The sequence below is a fragment of the Aulostomus chinensis genome, chromosome 20 (assembly GCF_037954235.1).
Source record: "Aulostomus chinensis isolate RoL2024-O1b breed Wild chromosome 20, RoL_Achi_v1.0, whole genome shotgun sequence".
Taxonomy (NCBI): domain Eukaryota; kingdom Metazoa; phylum Chordata; class Actinopteri; order Syngnathiformes; family Aulostomidae; genus Aulostomus; species Aulostomus chinensis.
Genome location: NC_141339.1, coordinates 3,582,541 through 3,601,609, shown reverse-complemented (window position 1 = coordinate 3,601,609; position 19,069 = coordinate 3,582,541). Strand labels below are relative to the sequence as shown.

Here is a 19,069-nt window from a genome sequence, read left to right as displayed (position 1 = left end):
GCGTGTTTGTGGAACTGGCAATCCAGGAGCGCTTTCATTTTCTCTGGATCTGTACGAAGCTGTCCTCTCTCCAGGACAGTGGTTCTCAATCTTTTTCAGTGATGTACCCCCTTTGAAATAATTTTTAGTCAAGTACTCCCTGACACATGCAAAACATTTTGGAAGAAAATAAAGAGGTACAGTGCTGTGCCATCAGTGTCTGATTTATTAAAGTTAAACAATCTATATCAATGATCTGCTAGTGTAAGCTAATTTCTCCCCACAAAAAAACACAGTGCCTTGGGTGCCTACTTTCGATACTTTGTCGGCTCTGGTTTCGCATTCTTTTTCACTTGTTTCTCCGTATTTTCAGCAGCATCGCTGCTGCGCTTTAGCCACATCTCCATCATTACAGCACATCGTCATGGCAATGGCAGGTTATTGACGAGTGATGCTGGATCACTGGGTCAAACTAACTGGCTTTGGGAGAGTCCGTTTTTTTTAAGGATATCAAAATCAATACTGAATATAGAATTCAGTGTATGGACATACATTTGTATTTTATAGAACTTTTTATGATATAATTGTTTCTCAAGACTTTATTATTAGGATTACTGCTTTTTTTAAAATATATATATATTTGTAAAGCTTCAAGTACCCCCTGGAGTACCTCTACGTACCACCAGGGGCCCGCGTACCCCCATTTGAGAACCAGCTCTTAGTGCAGTGGAATGAAACAGAAGACTTGTGGTACTACATTTCAGCTTTGACGTAGAAGTGATTTTCCAAGAGCCATTGGAAGACCAGGTGGACATGTTTCTGATGGTCAGCTAGGGTCTTGGATTAAATAAGAATGTCATCCAGGTAAACAAATACAAAAGATTTTCAGGAAGTCGCATAGTACAACATTTACCAGGGCTTGAAACACAGCTGGGGCATTGCAGAGTGTGAGAGGCATGACTAGGTATTCAAAACGTCCAATGGGGGTTTTGAAGGCTGTTTTCCACTCATCTCCCTGGCGGATCCAGACAAGATGGTAGGCATTGCGGAGGTCGAGTTTGGAAAAAAATGGTGGCCGCTTGAGTAAGTTCAAAAGCTGAAGTAATGTAAAGGATATTTATTTTTGATGGTGATTTGGTTACATCAACTGTAGCTGTTGAAAGGTCGGAGAGAACCGTCTTTCCTGCTGACAAAGAAGAAGCCTGCCACCAGGGAAGATGATGAATGGCGAATAATACCTGCACAGAGTGATTCATGAATGTGCTTCTCCATGGCCTCCCTTTCTGGATGGGAGATATTAAAGAGCCCACTGGAGAGTAGTGGTGCACCAGGGAGAAGATTTATTGCAAAATCATAGGGACAGTGACATGGTAGAGATAGAGCTTTGTGCTTTCTAAAGACTTGGCTGAAATCATGATATTCTTCAGGAATGAGAAACAGATCAGCCGGGTTGGCATCTTCAAGGTTTGCTGGAGGGAGGACACTCTGTAAGCAGCAAGAAAAGCAGTTAGAAGACCAGGATTCGATTTTGAGTTCTGACCAGTTAAGATGCGGATTGTGGTGGTGGAGCCAGTCAAAACCAAGGACGATGGATGAGTGAGGCATGGGGAAGACATAGAAAGAGATTTGTTCATGGTGGTTTGTTTCCAGAAATTATTGACTGTAGGGGCTTGGTTTTGTGGGTGATCTGTGGTAATGCTCTGCCGTTCCCAGCAGAGACATTCGATGGAGTGGACAGAGGTATGGTTTCAATGTTGGATTGTAGGACTAGAGAGGGGTCAATAAAGTTTTGCTCGAGGCTTAGAGAGTCATTGTTGAAAATAAGTGTGGCAGGGAGTACGAACCGGGGTGAGGTACTTGTTCTGAAAGGGTCCAGGAGAAGATGAATAGTTAGTTCTGTGTATGACCTGTCGTTTTCTTCTTTTCTTGTTTCGCTCTCTCAGATGATTATCAAGGCAGATAGCCAAAGATATAAGTTCATTGAGGGTCTTAGGTTCATCCAAGGGAGCTAATTCATCCTTCAAGAAGTCAATGAGGGTGTGAAAAAAGGTGTTCTTAAGCGCAGGGGAGTTCCAACCAGATGCAGCAGCAGGTGTTCTAAACTCAATGGAAAATTCAGAAACAGTTTTCTGACCTTGTTTAATCACCCCAAGATTTCTGGACAGGGCAGTGTGATTAGAATCCTCTCTCAAGGTTTGTTTGTATTCTTAAATGAATTCCTTAAAGGTGTAACCAAAGCTAGAACGATCCTGGAAATGGGCCTCTGCCCATCTTAGGGCCTTGTCGGAGACACCTGCCGAGGTCCATCTTCCTGCAGGGCTGCTGCTCTATGAGGCCCTCTGGTGGAGAATTGCAAGAAATGAGAGGTGAAGGAACTGCACACAGACTGAGGCTGCCAGAAAACATACATCAATAATTCTCATGATAAAATGATATCAGTGAAACTGTACGGGCGGCACAGTGGTGCAGTGGTTAGCGCTTTTGCCTCATAGCAAGAAGGTTCTGGGTTCAAGCCCCTGCTCGAGCACGGCATTATTCTGTGTGAGTCTGCATGTTCTCCGTGCTCCTGTGTAGGTTCTTTCCGTTACTCAGGCTTTCTCCCAAAGTCCAAAGACATCAAGGGGAGACCAGGTTAATCCAGACTCTAAATTGACCGTAGGCGTGGCTGGGAGAGCCAATGGTTGTCTGTCTCTATGTGTTGGCCCTGCCATGGACTGGCGACCTGTCGAGGGTGAACCCCGCCTCTCACCTGAAGGCTGCTGGGATAGGCTCCACCCCCCCACCCCGCGACCCTTAACAAGACAATTGGTAGACACTGGATAAATGGATGGATGGATGAAATTGTTCATAGATGTGAATTTGGATATTTGGAATATACAGTGTATTCGAAACACTTAAAAAATTTTGCCTCAACAGGGATTCTTTGATCATATCAGCAATTCTCCCACATTGAGAATGAGACCTGTAGGAGTGACCTTCCTCCTTGCAGTGATATCAGTATCCTGCCTGAAGGAAATTAAATGGGTTCAGTTCATTGATTCAATCAGTGTGAGTGTGTGGGACTGAGAGCGGGGCATAGCATGCAAGCAACAACAGATTTTTGGGTTTTCCATGTTGCCAGACCTTCTTCATTTAGACCAAAGTGCATGATATTAACCCCTAAGTTTCTCATACCTTTTCTACGCTCAGCCACGCAGTCTTGCTACTTTTATTATCTTCTCTGTAACAGACTTACTTGTAATATTGTCCTGCAGGGTCCTGAAGCACTCTATTCTGAACTTATAAACCATCAAAGGGGCTTGGTAGTCTATCAAGGAAACTGTGTTATTTTTGGACATTTGCAAAAGATAAATACAGCAGTGATTCAATGTTTTATATACTTATTTATTTGATAAAGACTAATATGTCCACAATTAGCGCAATCCAAACAGTAACTGTCCCCTGACATCATTTTCAATAAAGTAATTGTGAACTAACTTAATTTGCTGGCCAGACACTGAGACTGTAAAAATCCTCTTTATTTACAGAAACAAGACTAAAAATAAAAAAATATTTTAAATGACAACTTAAGTATTTTCAGACACAGTGACGTTAGCTCTGCAACTAGCACGACCCTATTAAGAGCTCAAACAGCAATGAAGCACCGGACATATACACAAAAATACACATCTGTGTATTTGTGTTGGCCCTGCGTTGGACTAGGGACCTGTCCAGGGTGTACCCCCATCTCTCGCCCGAATGCCTCTGGGATAGGCTCCAGCCCCCCCCCCCCCCCAAGACTCTTAACAGGATAAGCGGAAGAAAACGGATGGATGGACAGCAACATATGATGTCCTAACCTACCAGAATTTAATCAGCCAGATGAGGAATGTAAATGGTTTGGTACGCCAAAGAAGTTGAAGGCCATCCACAAGATCTTGTGAGGGACTGACCCAAAGGCATTGGTGAGGTTTAGGAAGAACACATGTAGATCTCTCCGTGCCTTCTTTGCAGTTTGTATCTGGTGCCAGATCAAATTGGCGTGCTCCACACATCCTGAGAAATCCTGGATCCCAGCTTTCTGCACGTGGGGGGTCTTATGTCCATTTGGTGCTCAGGTTCATGAATTGGTGGCATGTCATTCAGGATAGTGACTGGTTCATGCTTCTGATCATCAGAGTAGGTCTGACGCAGGTGCTCTTCCAGGTCTTTTATGAGCACTTTGAGGCTACCACTCTTCTCTTGTTCAAAAAGGGCTTGAACAAAACTGTAGGGATAGCTAAAGAAGAGGGTTCTTGTGCATTCTTTCCTCTTGCGTTGTCATCTGAGGTGCTCCGCTCTGTGCAACTTTTTCAGGTGCTACTTTATTTCACCCTGCAGGACTTCAGTTCCCTCTCTTTCTGTCTCTGTAGCCTTTTTCCACAGTTGTCTCAATTGCCTTCTTTCTTTCACCAACCTTTCTATTTTCCGCTGCCTCCCGGACTTTGGCTGTTTTGGAGTGCCTGTCTGCTGCCTCTGTGCCTTGCGTTTTAAGCCAAATCTTTCTGCACCATAGCTGGAAATTGTGACTCCCATGGTGTCCAATTTTCTTTCAGTTTTTCTTTCACCCACGCTGTCTTGCTACTTTTATTATCTTCTCTGTAACAGACTTACTTGTAATATTGTCCTGCAGGGTTCTGAAGAACTCTATTCTGATCTTATAAAACATGGAGGGGCTTGGTAGTCTATCAAGGAAACTGTGTTATTTTTGGACATTTGAAAAAGACAAATACAGCAGTAATTAAATGTTTTATATACTTATTTCTCTAATACAGACTGGTATGTCCACCATTAGCGCTATCCAAACAGTAACTGTCCCCTGACATCATTTTCACAACAGTAATTGTGACCCTTCATTTACTGTCCAGACACTGACTACCATAAAAATCCTCTTCATTTACAAAAACAAGATTAAAAACAAAATTATTTTAAATAATAACTTCATTATTTTTAGACACAGCAGCATTAGCTCTGCTGTTAGCACCGACCCAATTAATAGCTCCAGGAGCAATGAAGCACTAGGCATACAAATATTAGTCATTTATACAGCAACATATGATGTCCTAACCTACCAGAATTTAATCAGCCAGATGAGGACTGTGATCCAAGCAGTCTCTCTCTCCCATGTAGGAGCGGTCAACAGGTGGTCTGGCTGGTCACAGCTAGCTATGTAGCTACATTACCTCTCATGCATTTCAACACACTCATGTCCATTTGTGTATTAGTTTACTCCCCATCTCCTCTACACAGCAGGAAAATGATAAACCTGCTGAAAGACTAACATTATATGGGCCTCATTCAAGAAATGTTCTAACATGCAAATTGGTTGTTACACTTGCTTTAAATTTAGTTTATAGACAGGAAACAAAGCCTGATGCCTATTTGTAACACTAGTAATGGGCCCTCACCCTGGCTTGATAAACCTTTAATGGGAAAAGAGATGTTGATGTCAAAGGTGAGATGGAAAAAAGTAATCTTTCTGTCCTACCTCACGGAAAAAAATGAAGATTAAAAACAGTCCCAGAGTATATGAAAAGAAATGTGGAGAAGAACATGTCTGAAATGAGTGGGATGTGATTGCATAAATTGATGGTGCTTAATGTGAGAAAAACACTTTATTTAAGTTTTGTGTTCTTATAATCACTGATAAATATTTTTCCACATATGATCATTCTAAAAGCAGACCTGAACCAACTGTAAAAGATAGCATAGATAAATGGATTGAGCATTGAATTTGACAGGGCCAGCCAAATAAGAGCTTCAGACAGTGGCAGTGGTACTGTCACAGGATTTTAACATTGAAAATAAAAACAATGATGAGAAAAAAAAAAACATAACTATAGCCAGAGTTTTGGTGGCCTTCCTCTCATTCTTACTGACCGTCGCTCCAGACTTCCTGGTTGTGTCCTGGATGCTGCGTGCCTGTTTCTGTGCCACAAGGAAAATCTTCACATGCAGACCATGATGATCACTGGTAGGTCCCGAAATATTTGCAAGTAAAATATCAATGTAACACTTTTCTCCACATTGTTCACGGCCCAACTCTGCAAGTATAAAGCCAATGGCAACTAGAGCAGAGACACTCCAGATGACCAGGATCATGATCACAACCACATTACTAGTGATTGTAGTTCTGTATCTCAGAGGATGACACACTACAAAATATCTTTCAATGGAAATGCAACAGAGATTCAAAATAGAAGCTGTGATCAGAGCGACGTCAAAGATTTCTCGCATGAAATAACATGTTGTTTGAATTGTTTTTATTTTTATTTTGTCCCTGAACTGCACTTTCTACCAAATCAAGTCAAGTCAATTTTATTTGTACGGCGCCAAATCACAACAAAAGTTATCTCATGACGTTACAGGTAGAGCAGGTCTAGTACCACACTCCTTCAGTGAATTTATACCCAACAATTCTCCATCAGCAAACACATCCTACAACAGCAGCAACATAAACCTTCCTTTAACAGGCAGGAACACTGAGCAAATCCAGGCTCAATGGGGACCGACTTCTGCTTTGATCGGTTGGGGGGAAAGAGAGCAGGAGAGCGGGTAGAGACAGGGTTAGATAATGGAGGACAACAGATATACAAAAGGAAAGAGTGGGACAGAGAGAAAGAGAGCGATAAAGGGAAGAGACTGATGGACAGATGGGGACATGAGCAGGTGGAGCTAGGGGTGGCAGCTTGAGCCTCTTCAGGTCTGTTCCCTCCTCCAGCAGCACCCGGGATCTAGGAAGCAGGGAGCCTGACGGCTCCGGAGAAGAAGGGGAGTTAGTAATATGTATGAGTAAAATTTATGTATGACACATATTGGACAGAGAGGAAAGAGAGGAGGAGAGAGAAGCCCAATTCCACCATGGGAGATCCCCCAGCAGTCTAAGCCTATAGCAGCATATCTAAGGGCCAGCCTAAGCAGCCCAACTATAAGCCTGATCAAAAAGGAAGGTCTTTAGTCTGCTCTTAAAGGTGGAGAGGGTGTCTGCATCCCGGACCGAAACTGGGAGACGGTTCCAAAGGAGGGGAGCCTGACAGCTGAAGGCTCTGGCTCCCATTCTACTTTTAGAAACTCCAGGAACCACCAGTAACCCTGAATCCTGGGAGCGAAGGGTTCTAGCTGGGTAATAGGGGACTATGAGCTCTGTCAGGTATGAAGGTGCCTGACTGTTGAGGACTTTGTATGTTAGAAAGAGAAATTTGAATTCTGTTTTGAATTTGACAGGGAGCCATGCAGAGAGGCCAGTACATGAGAGACATGGTCTCTTCTACTAGTTCTCATCAACATGCGGGCAGCAGCACTTTGGATCAGCTGGAGAGTCTTTAGGGACCTACTGGTGCAGCCTGATAGGAGGGAATTGCAGTAATCCAGCCTGGAAGAGACAAAAGCATGGACTAGTTTTTCTCCATCTTTTTGACACAGGATGTGTCTAATCTTAGCAATGTTTCATAAATGAAAGAAAGCAGTCCTAGAAATTTGCTTAATGTGGGTGTTAAAGGACAGATCCTGATCAAAGAGAACCCCTGGGTTCCTTACGTGCTGGGGGCCAAAGTAATGCCTTCCAGGGTACCTATCTCAGTAGATAGGGTGTCTCTAAGATGTTCTGGGCCCAGGACAATGACTTCAGTTTTATCAGAGTTTAATAAAAGGAAATTATGGGTCATCCAAGTTTTTATCTCCTTTAGACAGGCCTCCAGTTTAGTCAGCTAATTCGTTTCATGTGAATGCATTAATAAGTACAGCTGCGTGTCGTCTCCATAGCCGTGACAATTAATCGAGTGTTCTCCAAATAATGTGTCCGAGAGGAAGTAGACCACCACACCACATTTGCCCCAGACTGGTGCCTTACAAAGAGAGTGCATTGGCCCAATCGTGCAAATTCCACAAGCTGGCGAGCACAAACAAAATAAATCATGGCCAGGGTGCAAAGAGGTAGTTGACATTTTTCAGGTGCATTTCATTTTTTGAGAATGTTTTGGGTGTGAGATCACAAACCAATCAGACTACCTCATGTCATCCCCTTTGAAGACCAGTGTTCACCAGGCCTTTGCATGTTGCTATTTCAGTGGCCCATGCATTCCAACTCAGGAGAAGGTAGCACTTCTGCTCTGAAGAAGTGGATCTTCTCATGCACCAGGTGAAGATGGGTGCGCATGTCTTATGCTTGAATGTATATGGGAGTAGCAGGCACCCACCGCAGTGTTAGAGATGAAGCAGGCCTGGGATGAGGAAGAAACCAATGCTTTCATGTTGTCTGCCATCAATAGCAGCATTGCACATCTGCTTGCCTGACTGACGAGCCCTTTAAGCACTTCACACGTAACGGCTTTGACCAAAGACCAGCCTCGTCTTGGTCTATGATGCAAATGTTTTCTGTTGCTTCAAAATAGCACAACACACATGGTGACACCACTCATTACATGCCCTCTAAATACTAAAATGAGGCTCAACACACCCCAGACACACGGGTCACACATAGACTGTGTGCCTGAAATGGTTTAAGTAAGGCCTAAGTGTCTCGTCTCTGGAGATATTGTAAAATGAAGTGGTAGATGACAGGAGTGCTTTGCAGAAAAGCTTGGACAGATTTTGAATGCTATACTCCTGGGAGACATCTAGCTGGTTGTCTCCAATATTTCACATAATTGCCTGTGACAAATCCGTAACGGGTGATCATGATAATGAGATTTGATGATGGGCCAAACAGGTAATGGGTTGATATCATGTTATACCACCCCTCTCACCTAAAACAGGCTGGCTATCTGCAACAGCCTGATTGTGTGGAATAAATATTAAAAGGACAATCATCATTTTTGCAACAGTAGTTCAACATTTTTGGGAAGAGCTCACTATAAAAATGCAATAAGACTGAAAACATCATTTTTAATGTACCTAATCTAGCTAATTTGGACAGTGGACTTGAAAGATACCTGACTTTATTCTGGTAATTCCTAATTCCTAAGATATCACAACATATTTAGCTAAACAGCCTGGTTTTATCACTGTGGACTGTAGATGGAAGGAAACAATACATGTCAACATGGTCTTGAGCTGTTAACTTGCTGTGCTCAGTGAAATGTTAAAGCATCCCGATATGCACAAAAAAAAACCTCACACTTCTTTTATGTGTTCCTTTACTGATGAGTAGTTAGCTCTTAAGTAGGCCCAGCACATTGCTGCAATACCTGTTTTGATACGTTCAGATTTATTGTGTCAATGTCTCTATCACATTACCGACATTTTTATAGTCTGTTTCTGTGCACAAAACAGGAAATCAAGCCAATGCTGAGTCAGCATAATCACCCAGAAATACCTTTCCAGAAACTATCATTCTGAAAGCAGATCGAAACCAGCTGTAAAAGAAAGCATAAATAAATGGATTGAGCATTGAATTGGACAGTGTAAGCCAGTTTAGTGTTTCAATCACATGAAATGGTACTAAAGCTTTGCTAAAAGGCAGAAAGGTAATACAAATAAAGAAGGGAGTCCAGCAAATGAGAAAAACTCCTAAAACAGTGGCCAAAGTTTTAGTGGCCTTCCTCTCAGTTCTACTGACAGTCGATCCAGTCTTTGTTGCATTGTAGATGATGCGTGCTTGCTTCTGTGCAACAAGGAAAATCTTCAGGTAGACACAGAGGATTATGATCACCGGGAGGTAAAAAGACAAAATAGGACCAAGAGTGTTTGCCATGAGAACCTCAATAAAACACATTTCCTCACATTTGCCTTGATTCAATCCGGCAATTATGACTCCAATTCCAATCAGAGCAGAAACCCCCCAACTTGCCATGATCATGATCACAACAACACAGTGATTTATTTTAGAGCTGTAAGTCAAAGGTTGACACACTGCATAATATCTGTCAATGGAGATACAGCAAAGGTTCAGAATAGAACATGTGCTTAATGATATGTCCAAACTTCCTCGTATTTTGCAAAATAAATCTTCATGATACATGCATGAGCTGAGAGAGAACGCCATGCTGAAAGGAAAAACTATCATCCCTACCAGCAGGTCAGCACCAGCCAGAGAGACGATAAGGTAGTTAGTAGGAGTATGGAGCTGTTTGAAGTAAATGATGGACATTATTACAAGGAGGTTTCCACAAACTGTGACAACAGATAATAACAATAGGAAAGAATATAATGATAGACATATGAAAGAAGGGGTACTTGTCAGGATGTAACTGAAATGATCTATTTGGTAGCAGGGATGTATGTCAGTCACAACAGCCGTCCCATTGACTTCTCTTTTCATGTTGCAGGTTCCTAGAACTCAAAACAAATCCTATGAATATTAAAATACAGACAATTGCGTGTATAAAATATATAAAGACAAGCAATATCCAATGTTAAAAACAAGGGTTTTCCATTTGAAAAAAAAAACAAACAAACCTGTTGAGCCTTTAAGTCCATCCATGCGCGTCTCACACACACACTTCTGTGCAGAACCTTGATATTTATCAGCCTGTTTCCCCTTTAGCGCAACTTTTATCTTCTCAGGATTGTGACAAAACATCCTGTTGGCAAGCAGAAGACACAGGAAAAGGTCACAAAAAAAATTGACTTTGTGAGTGTATGTGTGTGTGTGTGTGTGTGTGTGTGTGTGTGTGTGTGTGTGTGTGTGTGTGTATGTGTGTGTGTGTGTAACTGTTTTTTGATACCCATTGGAGACCTTTTTCTGGTATACACTGACCTTATTAGGATCAAAGGCTGGTCCTGATGCGGTGTAACATAATTTCTGGTTGAAGTGAGAGTTAAAGTGTGAATTGAGGTTGGGCAAAGGTTAGGGTTAGGATTAAGAGTAAGGTTTGGGTTACGATGTTCATATCAATGGAAGTTATTGGAATTCCTTAAAAGGAGACATGCGCAAACCTGTGTTTTACATATTTGTGCTTTTGGCTTTGTTTCACATTCATAGTACTGATGAGAAAAAAATCGTTCCTTTGCTTCTAAAAGACTAAATTCATTAAATTGTTTTATTTGAAAGCAGTTCAGTGTTTACTGGTGCTCCAGTTACATGGGCCAGCTCACTAGGCCAAAAAATGGATGAATGAAATAACCCAGCAAATGCAAGTGCCTGCGCACAAACACGCATGCCTCAGTTTATAAATCTTTACATTTAAAATTTCCTCAATGTTGGAGATGAATGATGGATTTTAATGACATAATATTTTCTATACCGCTTATCAAAAAGGGTCACAGGAGCGGGGCTGGAGCCTATCCCAGCTGGCATCGGGGTGAGAGGAAGGGTTCACCCTGGATAGGGTCACCAGTCCATCACAGAGGCCTCAGAAACTCCTAGTATGGGACATCCATGTCCAAAGGGCATCCTCCTTTGCCACCCACACCTGACACCAGAGCAGATGGACATGTGGGTTCGAGAACTTCTCAAGTCTGTTGATGAAAGACAGCGAGCCTCGAAGGGGGCGACCAAAGATGATCTGCGCTGGTGTGAGGTTGCAGTCCGGGTCGTGTGTGTTGCACAACTGTATCATCGTGCACAGAAAGCGGTCCTCGTCAAGACCACCAGTCGGGCCAGTGTTGAACAAGAGAAGGTGCTTTGTATTCTTGAAAGTGACCTTCGCCCTCCCGTTTGACTGTGGGAAACTGAAACACGATGGGCACACGATGCTTGACCTGTCACAAGCAGAGGAAGTCCTGAGTGAGGCCCGGCAAGAACTTCGGACCACCATCGCTCAAAAGCTCCTCTAGTATGCCAAAGGTGCGATGGAAGAATGAACCCAGATGGCGAAACAGGCCAGCCGCACCCCCCCACATCAGTCCCAGCTGAAGCTCAGGAACTCCACCCTGCCTGAGAGACGATCTCCAACAACCAGGTAGTGGCAGCCTCCATAGTAAAAGAAGTCAGCAGTCACCACCTCAAATGGGGTGGACCGTGACGGAAACGGCAGTGGGGGAATGGCTGCCGTGACGGGGCACTGTGGTTGCAGTCCACGCACCCATGCCTGACAGCACGGATGTCCTCTGACACCAAAGGGCAGTTGACTATGGCCCGTGCATGCTGCTCCATTGGCAAGACCCCCTGGTGGGCTGCATGGAGGTGCCAAAGGACAGGGGAACCACAACACAGTCGCCATACAGCAGGACACCATCTTGCACAGAGATAGAGTCAAAGACCGGCAACAGAATCGCCAGGGCAGGGTCTCCCATGTCAACTCTGTCTTCATGTGCAATCAAGTGGCAGGCATCAGCTGCCATCTACTGCGCAAGAAGGGACCAGGAGATGGCGCAGAGCTCCGAAGCATCGCTACTGATGGAAGCTATAAGTGCCAGCTCCATGGCATCAGGCACGCCCGGTAGTCCCAGTGACATGTTGTTCGCCGACCCTGAGGGAGAGGGGGCATAGTTGAAGGCTTGTCTCGCTGCATCAGACGGGCCTGGGGCCAGGTGGCAAGTCAGCTGTGGGCTTGGCTGCGGGCTCTTCTTTGTTCTCAATGAGCACAATCATGTCGTTAAAAGGCATTTTAAGAATGTCAAGTGTCTCCAGTGTCTCGCGGCGTATCTCCAAGACGTAAATCCCATTGATGAGAACGTTGCAGAAAACGTTCTCATCAAAAACAACAATAGCAACAAAAAAAAAAAAAACGAAAAAAAAGAAAAAATTGGTTGCAGAATTTCCAGTGCAAATTGAACATTTGGTTTAATATAATTTTAGAATATATGTCTGAGTGTGTGATTATGTATCAGTTGTGTGTATGCGCGTGTGTATGTGAGTGTATGTGTGTGCTACGGTCTGTCTTTGGATGCTGTGGGTAGCTGACTGTAGCTGATGTGGGGGACAAGAACATCACGCCCCCAGTCCAGGACAGCAGGCAGGTCAGGACCAAGCCACCAGGGCACCCAGAAACCCTCAGGACACAGGGAGCCGATGGGCCAGACAGGCAGGGGGCCAGCTCCGCTGACCACCCCCGTCACCGCTGCAACCAGCCGACAAGGAGTCTAGCCTACCTGGTCCAGGGGCCAAACTGGAGTGCCAAGGGGCACTGTCCGGAGATCCGGGCAGAGGGTCCACCACCCCGCCGTGCAAGGGCAGGGAGGACCCAGGCCCACCGTGCACAGCGGGACCCCCAGCCAGTTGCCCATGGTCAGGGCACCCTGTGTGATCAGCACAAAGGAGGTCAGCCTGCCCGAGGACAGGGCCAAGGTAAGCGCACCCCTCTCAAATGTGGGCGAGACCCCCCAGAGGTGCAGGCAGTGTCCAAGGCCAGCAGATCCCAGGTACCAAACCGTCCACCTCCCTCTCCCTCTCCACCCCCCTACCTCCCACCCTCCCGACCTCACTCCCCCTCCCTCTTCAACCCCACCTCTCGCCCGAAGGCAGCTGGGATAGGCTCCACCCCCTGCGACCCTTAACAGGATTAGCGGTAGAAAATGGACGGACGGATGGATGGAAATAAAGATGCACAATAACCAGGCATTTCCATATGTGGTCACTTTCGGAGGAGGAACAAAAAGAAGGAAGAGGTCAAAGGTGAATTAGAGAAGGGTCCATCAGCAGAGCTGGTCATCACTCAACCTTGAGGTTGTGTCTCTTCACAAGGCCTCAACTGAAATGATCGTATTTAATCTTTGCCACACAGTACAAGTTATCAAGATTTGACACCAGACTTTAAGCCAGTGTGGTGATTTATTTCAATAAAAGAATGAAAACCGGATACACAACATTAATCAAATGAATAAATGAGGATTTATTGGGATCTATGAGGTGAAAATCTTTCTCTGCATCGACCAGAAGACAAAAAGCCTGGGGAAGCTGAACCAGGGAAATTCTTATTACCAGATAGCTGCACTATCTCCTGAGCTACATGCCATCCTCATGCGAACCTAAGGGAGGAAGTCCATGTCATCAAGCAAATGCATATTTAAGATGTATACGACTGGAGTAGGCGGCATTGTCAAGCAGCAATGAAGCACCAGACATAAAAATATTAGTCAAATACACAGTGACATATGGGCGACATGGTGGTGCAGTGGTTAGCATTGTCGCCTCACAGCAAGAAAGTTCCGGCTTCAAGTCCCAGCTTGTGCACAGGATCATTCTGTGTGGAGTTTGCATGTTCTCCCTGTGCCTGGCTATTCCTGGTGTGAAAATACCTACAGTCAATTTAGAGAATTAAATTAGTCTAGTCCCCAATTGCATGTCTTTGGATGACGGGAAGAAGCCGGAGCACCCAAAGACAACCCACGCAGTGAGTGTGAATGGCTGTCTGTCTAGAGATGTGGGCCCTGCGATGGAATGGTGACTGATCCAGGGTGACACCCGCCTCACGCCTGTCGCCGCTGGGAAAGGCTCCAGCCCCCCACGACCCTGAAAAAGAATACGCGGAAGAAAATGGATAGATGGATGGACGACTGGAGTAGCACCACCATCAAGGCTATGGACTCACAAAGCTCAGTAAAATTTAGTTCATTTTCATGTGTGAGAGCATGGAACTCCTTTGAAGAGAACTATCTTTTTCAACCTAATTCTGCTATGAACTCAATGACAACTTCTATTTGAAACAGCTGAAACATGCTGAAGATTGTCAGAAACATCACGTCCTGAAAAACACTTGACGATATTTATTGGTGTGTGTTTGAAGGGATCATTCAGCTAGAAACAAATGAAATGATGTCATCTAGTGGGTGACAAATGTTTCCTTATTCGTGCAACTTCACATCTACTGCTATTGTTTTATTTGTATTTTTGTTTTCTATTTTATTGTAAGACTCCACAATTTGTTTCTCCGGTTCGGTTTCATCACTTCATCATATTACAAAGACTTTTAACATTTGCTTAACTCTGAGGTCGTATTGCTACATGTTTGTGTTCATTAGTGCAGTGCCATGATGCAAGAGCCTTAACATAGAAGTGTGAAAGTACAGCATGGTTATTGGGCTCTGTGCTACCTCTGTCACACACACACACACACACACACACACACACACACTCCCCTGCCTGCATCATCTCACTTCTTCAACCTGGGGCTTCATTGTTCCCATTAAATGGATCAAAACAAGGGCATTTAATGATCTCAGAATTGACACATCAGGCCCTCTGGTAAAAAAGTATCCAGTTAATGAGGAGCAAAGAACACGCAACAAACATGAGAGTAGCCCTTGTTACAGTCTAGGTAGTGTTCATGGAGTCGTCTCTGAATACCATAGTGTTTCATGTCGTTGCCATGATGACACAACAAACAAAACTCAAGTGACTCTTTTAAAAGTTTGAACTATCATCATCGTCATCATCCTGCAAGATTAAACTTTCATTTCATCAAGAAGAAAGTAACAGAGAAACATCCAAAAGTGCACCCAAACATCCTCTATTTCATGTATTAAACCTTTTAAAGCTCAGAAACGCCTCTTCAGATTCATTGTCTACTCCTTTTGTCCATTTTAATCACAGCAGGGTGGAAAATCATCTCAGAGGGACTCGAGTTCAGAGTCCTGCCGCAGGTCCGGTACCCAACTGGTAACCTGCGTAAAAAAGTTATGTATTGGGTAAATAATCTAGCTGTCTAAATTCAGGCAAGCGTGAAAAGAAGTAAACACAGGCAGGCAGCAGGTAAACACCAAGATAGGCGCTGGTTTTGTCAGTAAATTTAACATTAAATTGATTGCATGTGTTTTTAATGATATAACACAGTGCACATCAAGCCGAATCAGCCAGCTGCCATCAGGATTCTATTTTATTGTGAAAAGCTACAACCAACGTGACCCCTCATCTGGCGATATGAGACCTGTCTCTGACATGTTGTGGCATCGGGCTGCTGCTTTTAGCTAGCTAACCAAACACACGTTCAAGCAACTTTCCTTTCACAAACATGCAGCATTGGAAGAAAACCAGGAGAATTGAGCTGTTCAGTGCTTTCCTTGTCTTGCCATTCCCATTAAATCAAACATCGTTCTTATTTATGATTTTTTTTTTCTTTGCTCGTGCAATTAGTTCAGTCACGTGAACATAGTTATGCGCTCTCTAGCACCACACAGGAACCAGCAGTCCAGGTGCACAAACATTCAAATAGTACCTAAATGGACCTACGTGAGTTCTTGGAGGCACAGACCCTGCAGGGATCCTGCGAGATCCCCAGTCTGAAAAAAGGGAACCTGTGACATGATACACTGGATTCTTATACACAAGTGGAATTTTTTCAGGTCTCAGGCTCTTGGGTTTGTTGCTCCTGTCTCCTGGTGTCTTTTCTGTACCTCGTCAACATGAACACAAAATGATCCATGCAGGCAAGAGCTAAGCAGAAAGAACACATCCACATTTAACTGACGGCAAGTTTAAGGCCTGCAGATGCAGTGACAAGATCCTGAGTGTCATTTGACATCACATCATGTTGTAGCATCGTAATCCATGTTGCAGCATCATAATCCATGTTGCAGCATCATAATCCATGTCCAGCGTCATAATCCATGTTGCAGCATCGTAATCCATGTTGCAGCATCATAATCCATGTTGCAGCATCATAATCCATGTTGCAGCATCGTAATCCATGTTGCAGCATCATAATCCATGTTGCAGCATCATAATCCATGTTGCAGCATCATAATCCATGTCCAGCGTCATAATCCATGTTGCAGCATCGTAATCCATGTCCAGCGTCATAATCCATGTTGCAGCATCGTAATCCATGTTGCAGCATCGTAATCCATGTTGCAGCATCGTAATCCATGTTGCAGCATCATAATCCATGTTGCAGCATCATAATCCATGTTGCAGCATAGTAATCCATGTTGCAGCATCGTAATCCATGCTGCAGCATCGTAATCCATGTTGCAACATCGTAATCCATGTTGCAGCATCGCAATCCATGTTGCAGCATAGTAATCCATGCAGCAGCATTGTAATCCATGTTGCAGCATAATAATCCATGTTGCAGCATCGTAATCCATGTCGCCGCATAGTAATCCATGCAGCAGCATCGTAATCCATGTCACCGCATAGTAATCCATGCAGCAGCATCGTAATCCATGTTGCAGCATAATAATCCATGTTGCAGCATCGTAATCCATGTTGCAGCATCGTAATCCATGTTGCAGCATGGTAATCCATGTCCTGCATGGTAATCCATGTTGCAGCATCGTAATCCATGATGCAAGGATCTTTCCAAACTGGAATCATGCTCGTTGTTGCATGGCTGCATGCTCACCTGACATGACTGCCACTGAGCAGGTCAGGTCTGCTCTGTGTCAGCGTTCACAGGAATTAATCTGGAATTTGGCACTGCCGTTAAGGTGGAACGGACAAACCTTTCACAGGCCTCAAACAACAAGGAACAATGTGAAGGAGGTGTGTTACATTGCATGAGGCAAATGGTGCTCAAACCACACACAGTTTGTCTGAATGACCAAGGAAAGATAAACTGCACATTGTTCCTGTTACCATGACCCGTCATGTCAATCCTAACACGTGTGTGCAACAAAATTAGAACGTGTGCATCGAACTCTTCGACCCTCTTATGCCTTTGCTTGTAGTTCTCAACTCCAGTTTATTTTCATGTTTTTACTTGTTGTCACTGTAATGTTTGTTTTACTTGCTGCTTCTTTTCCACATTGATAAAGTTGAGCTGAGTCGACTGTGAACCTCATGTGTGAGCTTGCAGCAGTGCACCAGTCAATTCACTCACTCTTCTCGGTTTGGCAGGAAATGTCACCATCTTCTGGGTTATAGATCACATGTTAAAGCTGAAGTGGATCACATTTTTATACAGATGAGCAGCCTGTACATTCAGGCACTCACCAAATGAGCTCACACAATGCTCATCAAACCCAATGCTGGCTGAGAATCTCTGTACTTTCCTCTGGATGCTGTTCATGTATGCGTGCTCCTGCTTGGCCCTCTGCGGTCCTGACTGAGGCTCCAGTAGACTTGGAATGTTATGAGACCAACTGGATCCAGACCTTCATCGTGAAAGGAGTCATATTGTGAATGTGTGATGTGTTGCAACAGGAGCAGTCAGGGAGAAGTAGAGGCGTTGAGGGGGCTGCAGTACCCCCTGCTGTTGAGGGGCTGTAACTACAAGCCAAAACATTTACTCAACACATCAAGGTTACTTTTGATTTTAGCTGTGTGTTCTCAGCACTCCTGACCAAACAACCCCTGTCTTACTGCACCAGGACATTCCAGACATTCATTCTTTCATTCGGGAGTTCATCTGCATCCCCCTGAATGCAAGACCAGCTGTAGTGATGTGAATGATTCACCGTACAGGTTGACTCAGAAGTCTTGGATGAGCTCCTGAGTGACAGAGCTGCTCCACAGATATCTCACTCCTGCCTGTCAATCACCTCAAACAGAAACTGATTTTATAATCTTGTGAGTCAAGTGTTATGTCACATCTTGCATTGTTGCATTGTCTTAGCATGAGGAAATCTTTGCAGTGTGTTGTTTAATTAAACAGTCCTGTGTGTGTGTGTGTGTGTGTGTGTGTGTGTGTGTGTGTGTGTGTGTGTGTGTGTGTGTGTGTGTGTGTGTGTGAGTGTGCGTGTTTGGGGTTTTCACATCTTGGTGGCCTGTGTTTTGTGATCTAATTTATTTTGTTAATTTTTTTATCTGTGCCAATTTAAATTGTTGTTGGTCACTCAAATAGATATGAACCCTGAACATTTGATATGACATCATCACAGACATTCTCTCAGCATCTTCAGCACCCGGCTAAAAGTGAAGTAGGGCAGAGTTTCCCCTCTGTACCTGGGTACATAAATCCCTGGGTACATAAATCCCTGGGTACATAAATCCCTGGGTACATAAATCCCTGGGTACATAAATACCTGGGTACATGAATCCCTGGGTACATAAAAACCTGGGTACATAAATACCTGAGTACATAAAAACCTGGGTACATAAATCCCTGGGTATATAAATACCTGGGTACATAAATACCTGGGTACATGAATACCTGGGTACATAAAAACCTGGGTACATAAATACCTGGGTACATAAAAACCTGGGTACATAAATACCTGGGTACATAAAAACCTGGGTACATAAATCCCTGGGTACATAAATCCCTGGGTACATAAATACCTGGGTACATGAATCCCTGAGTACATAAAAACC

At 44.0% G+C, this 19,069-nt stretch overlaps 1 protein-coding gene and 1 pseudogene across 2 annotated transcripts; both read right to left on the bottom strand.

Annotated features, from left to right (window-relative positions):
* Nucleotides 1–5,612: 5,612 nt before the first annotated feature.
* Nucleotides 5,613–6,234, bottom strand: LOC147242253 (trace amine-associated receptor 1-like; annotated as a pseudogene).
* Nucleotides 6,235–9,271: 3,037 nt separating this feature from the next.
* Nucleotides 9,272–12,300, bottom strand: LOC147242252 (trace amine-associated receptor 1-like). Of its 2 annotated transcripts, XM_086189529.1 has the most exons (2): nucleotides 12,273–12,300; nucleotides 9,272–10,242 (listed from the first exon to the last, which is right to left on the bottom strand). In XM_086189529.1, exons 1-2 carry the CDS (start codon nucleotides 12,298–12,300, stop codon nucleotides 9,272–9,274), a joined length of 999 nt encoding a protein of 332 aa, XP_086045655.1. The 2 variants fall into 2 exon arrangements, with proteins under 2 accessions (XP_086045655.1, XP_086045657.1); XM_086189531.1 differs by lacking the exon at nucleotides 12,273–12,300 and having other exon boundaries at nucleotides 9,272–10,255.
* Between the last annotated feature and the right edge of the window lie 6,769 nt (nucleotides 12,301–19,069).

Coding starts and splice junctions, on each gene's coding strand:
- LOC147242252 (XM_086189529.1), bottom strand. CDS start 12,300: ATGGAGCTGGCACTTATAGCTTCCATCA. Junction 10,243..12,272: donor GGCACTTATAGCTTCCATCA/GTAGCGATGCTT, acceptor TGAAAAGAGAAG/TCAATGGGACGGCTGTTGTG.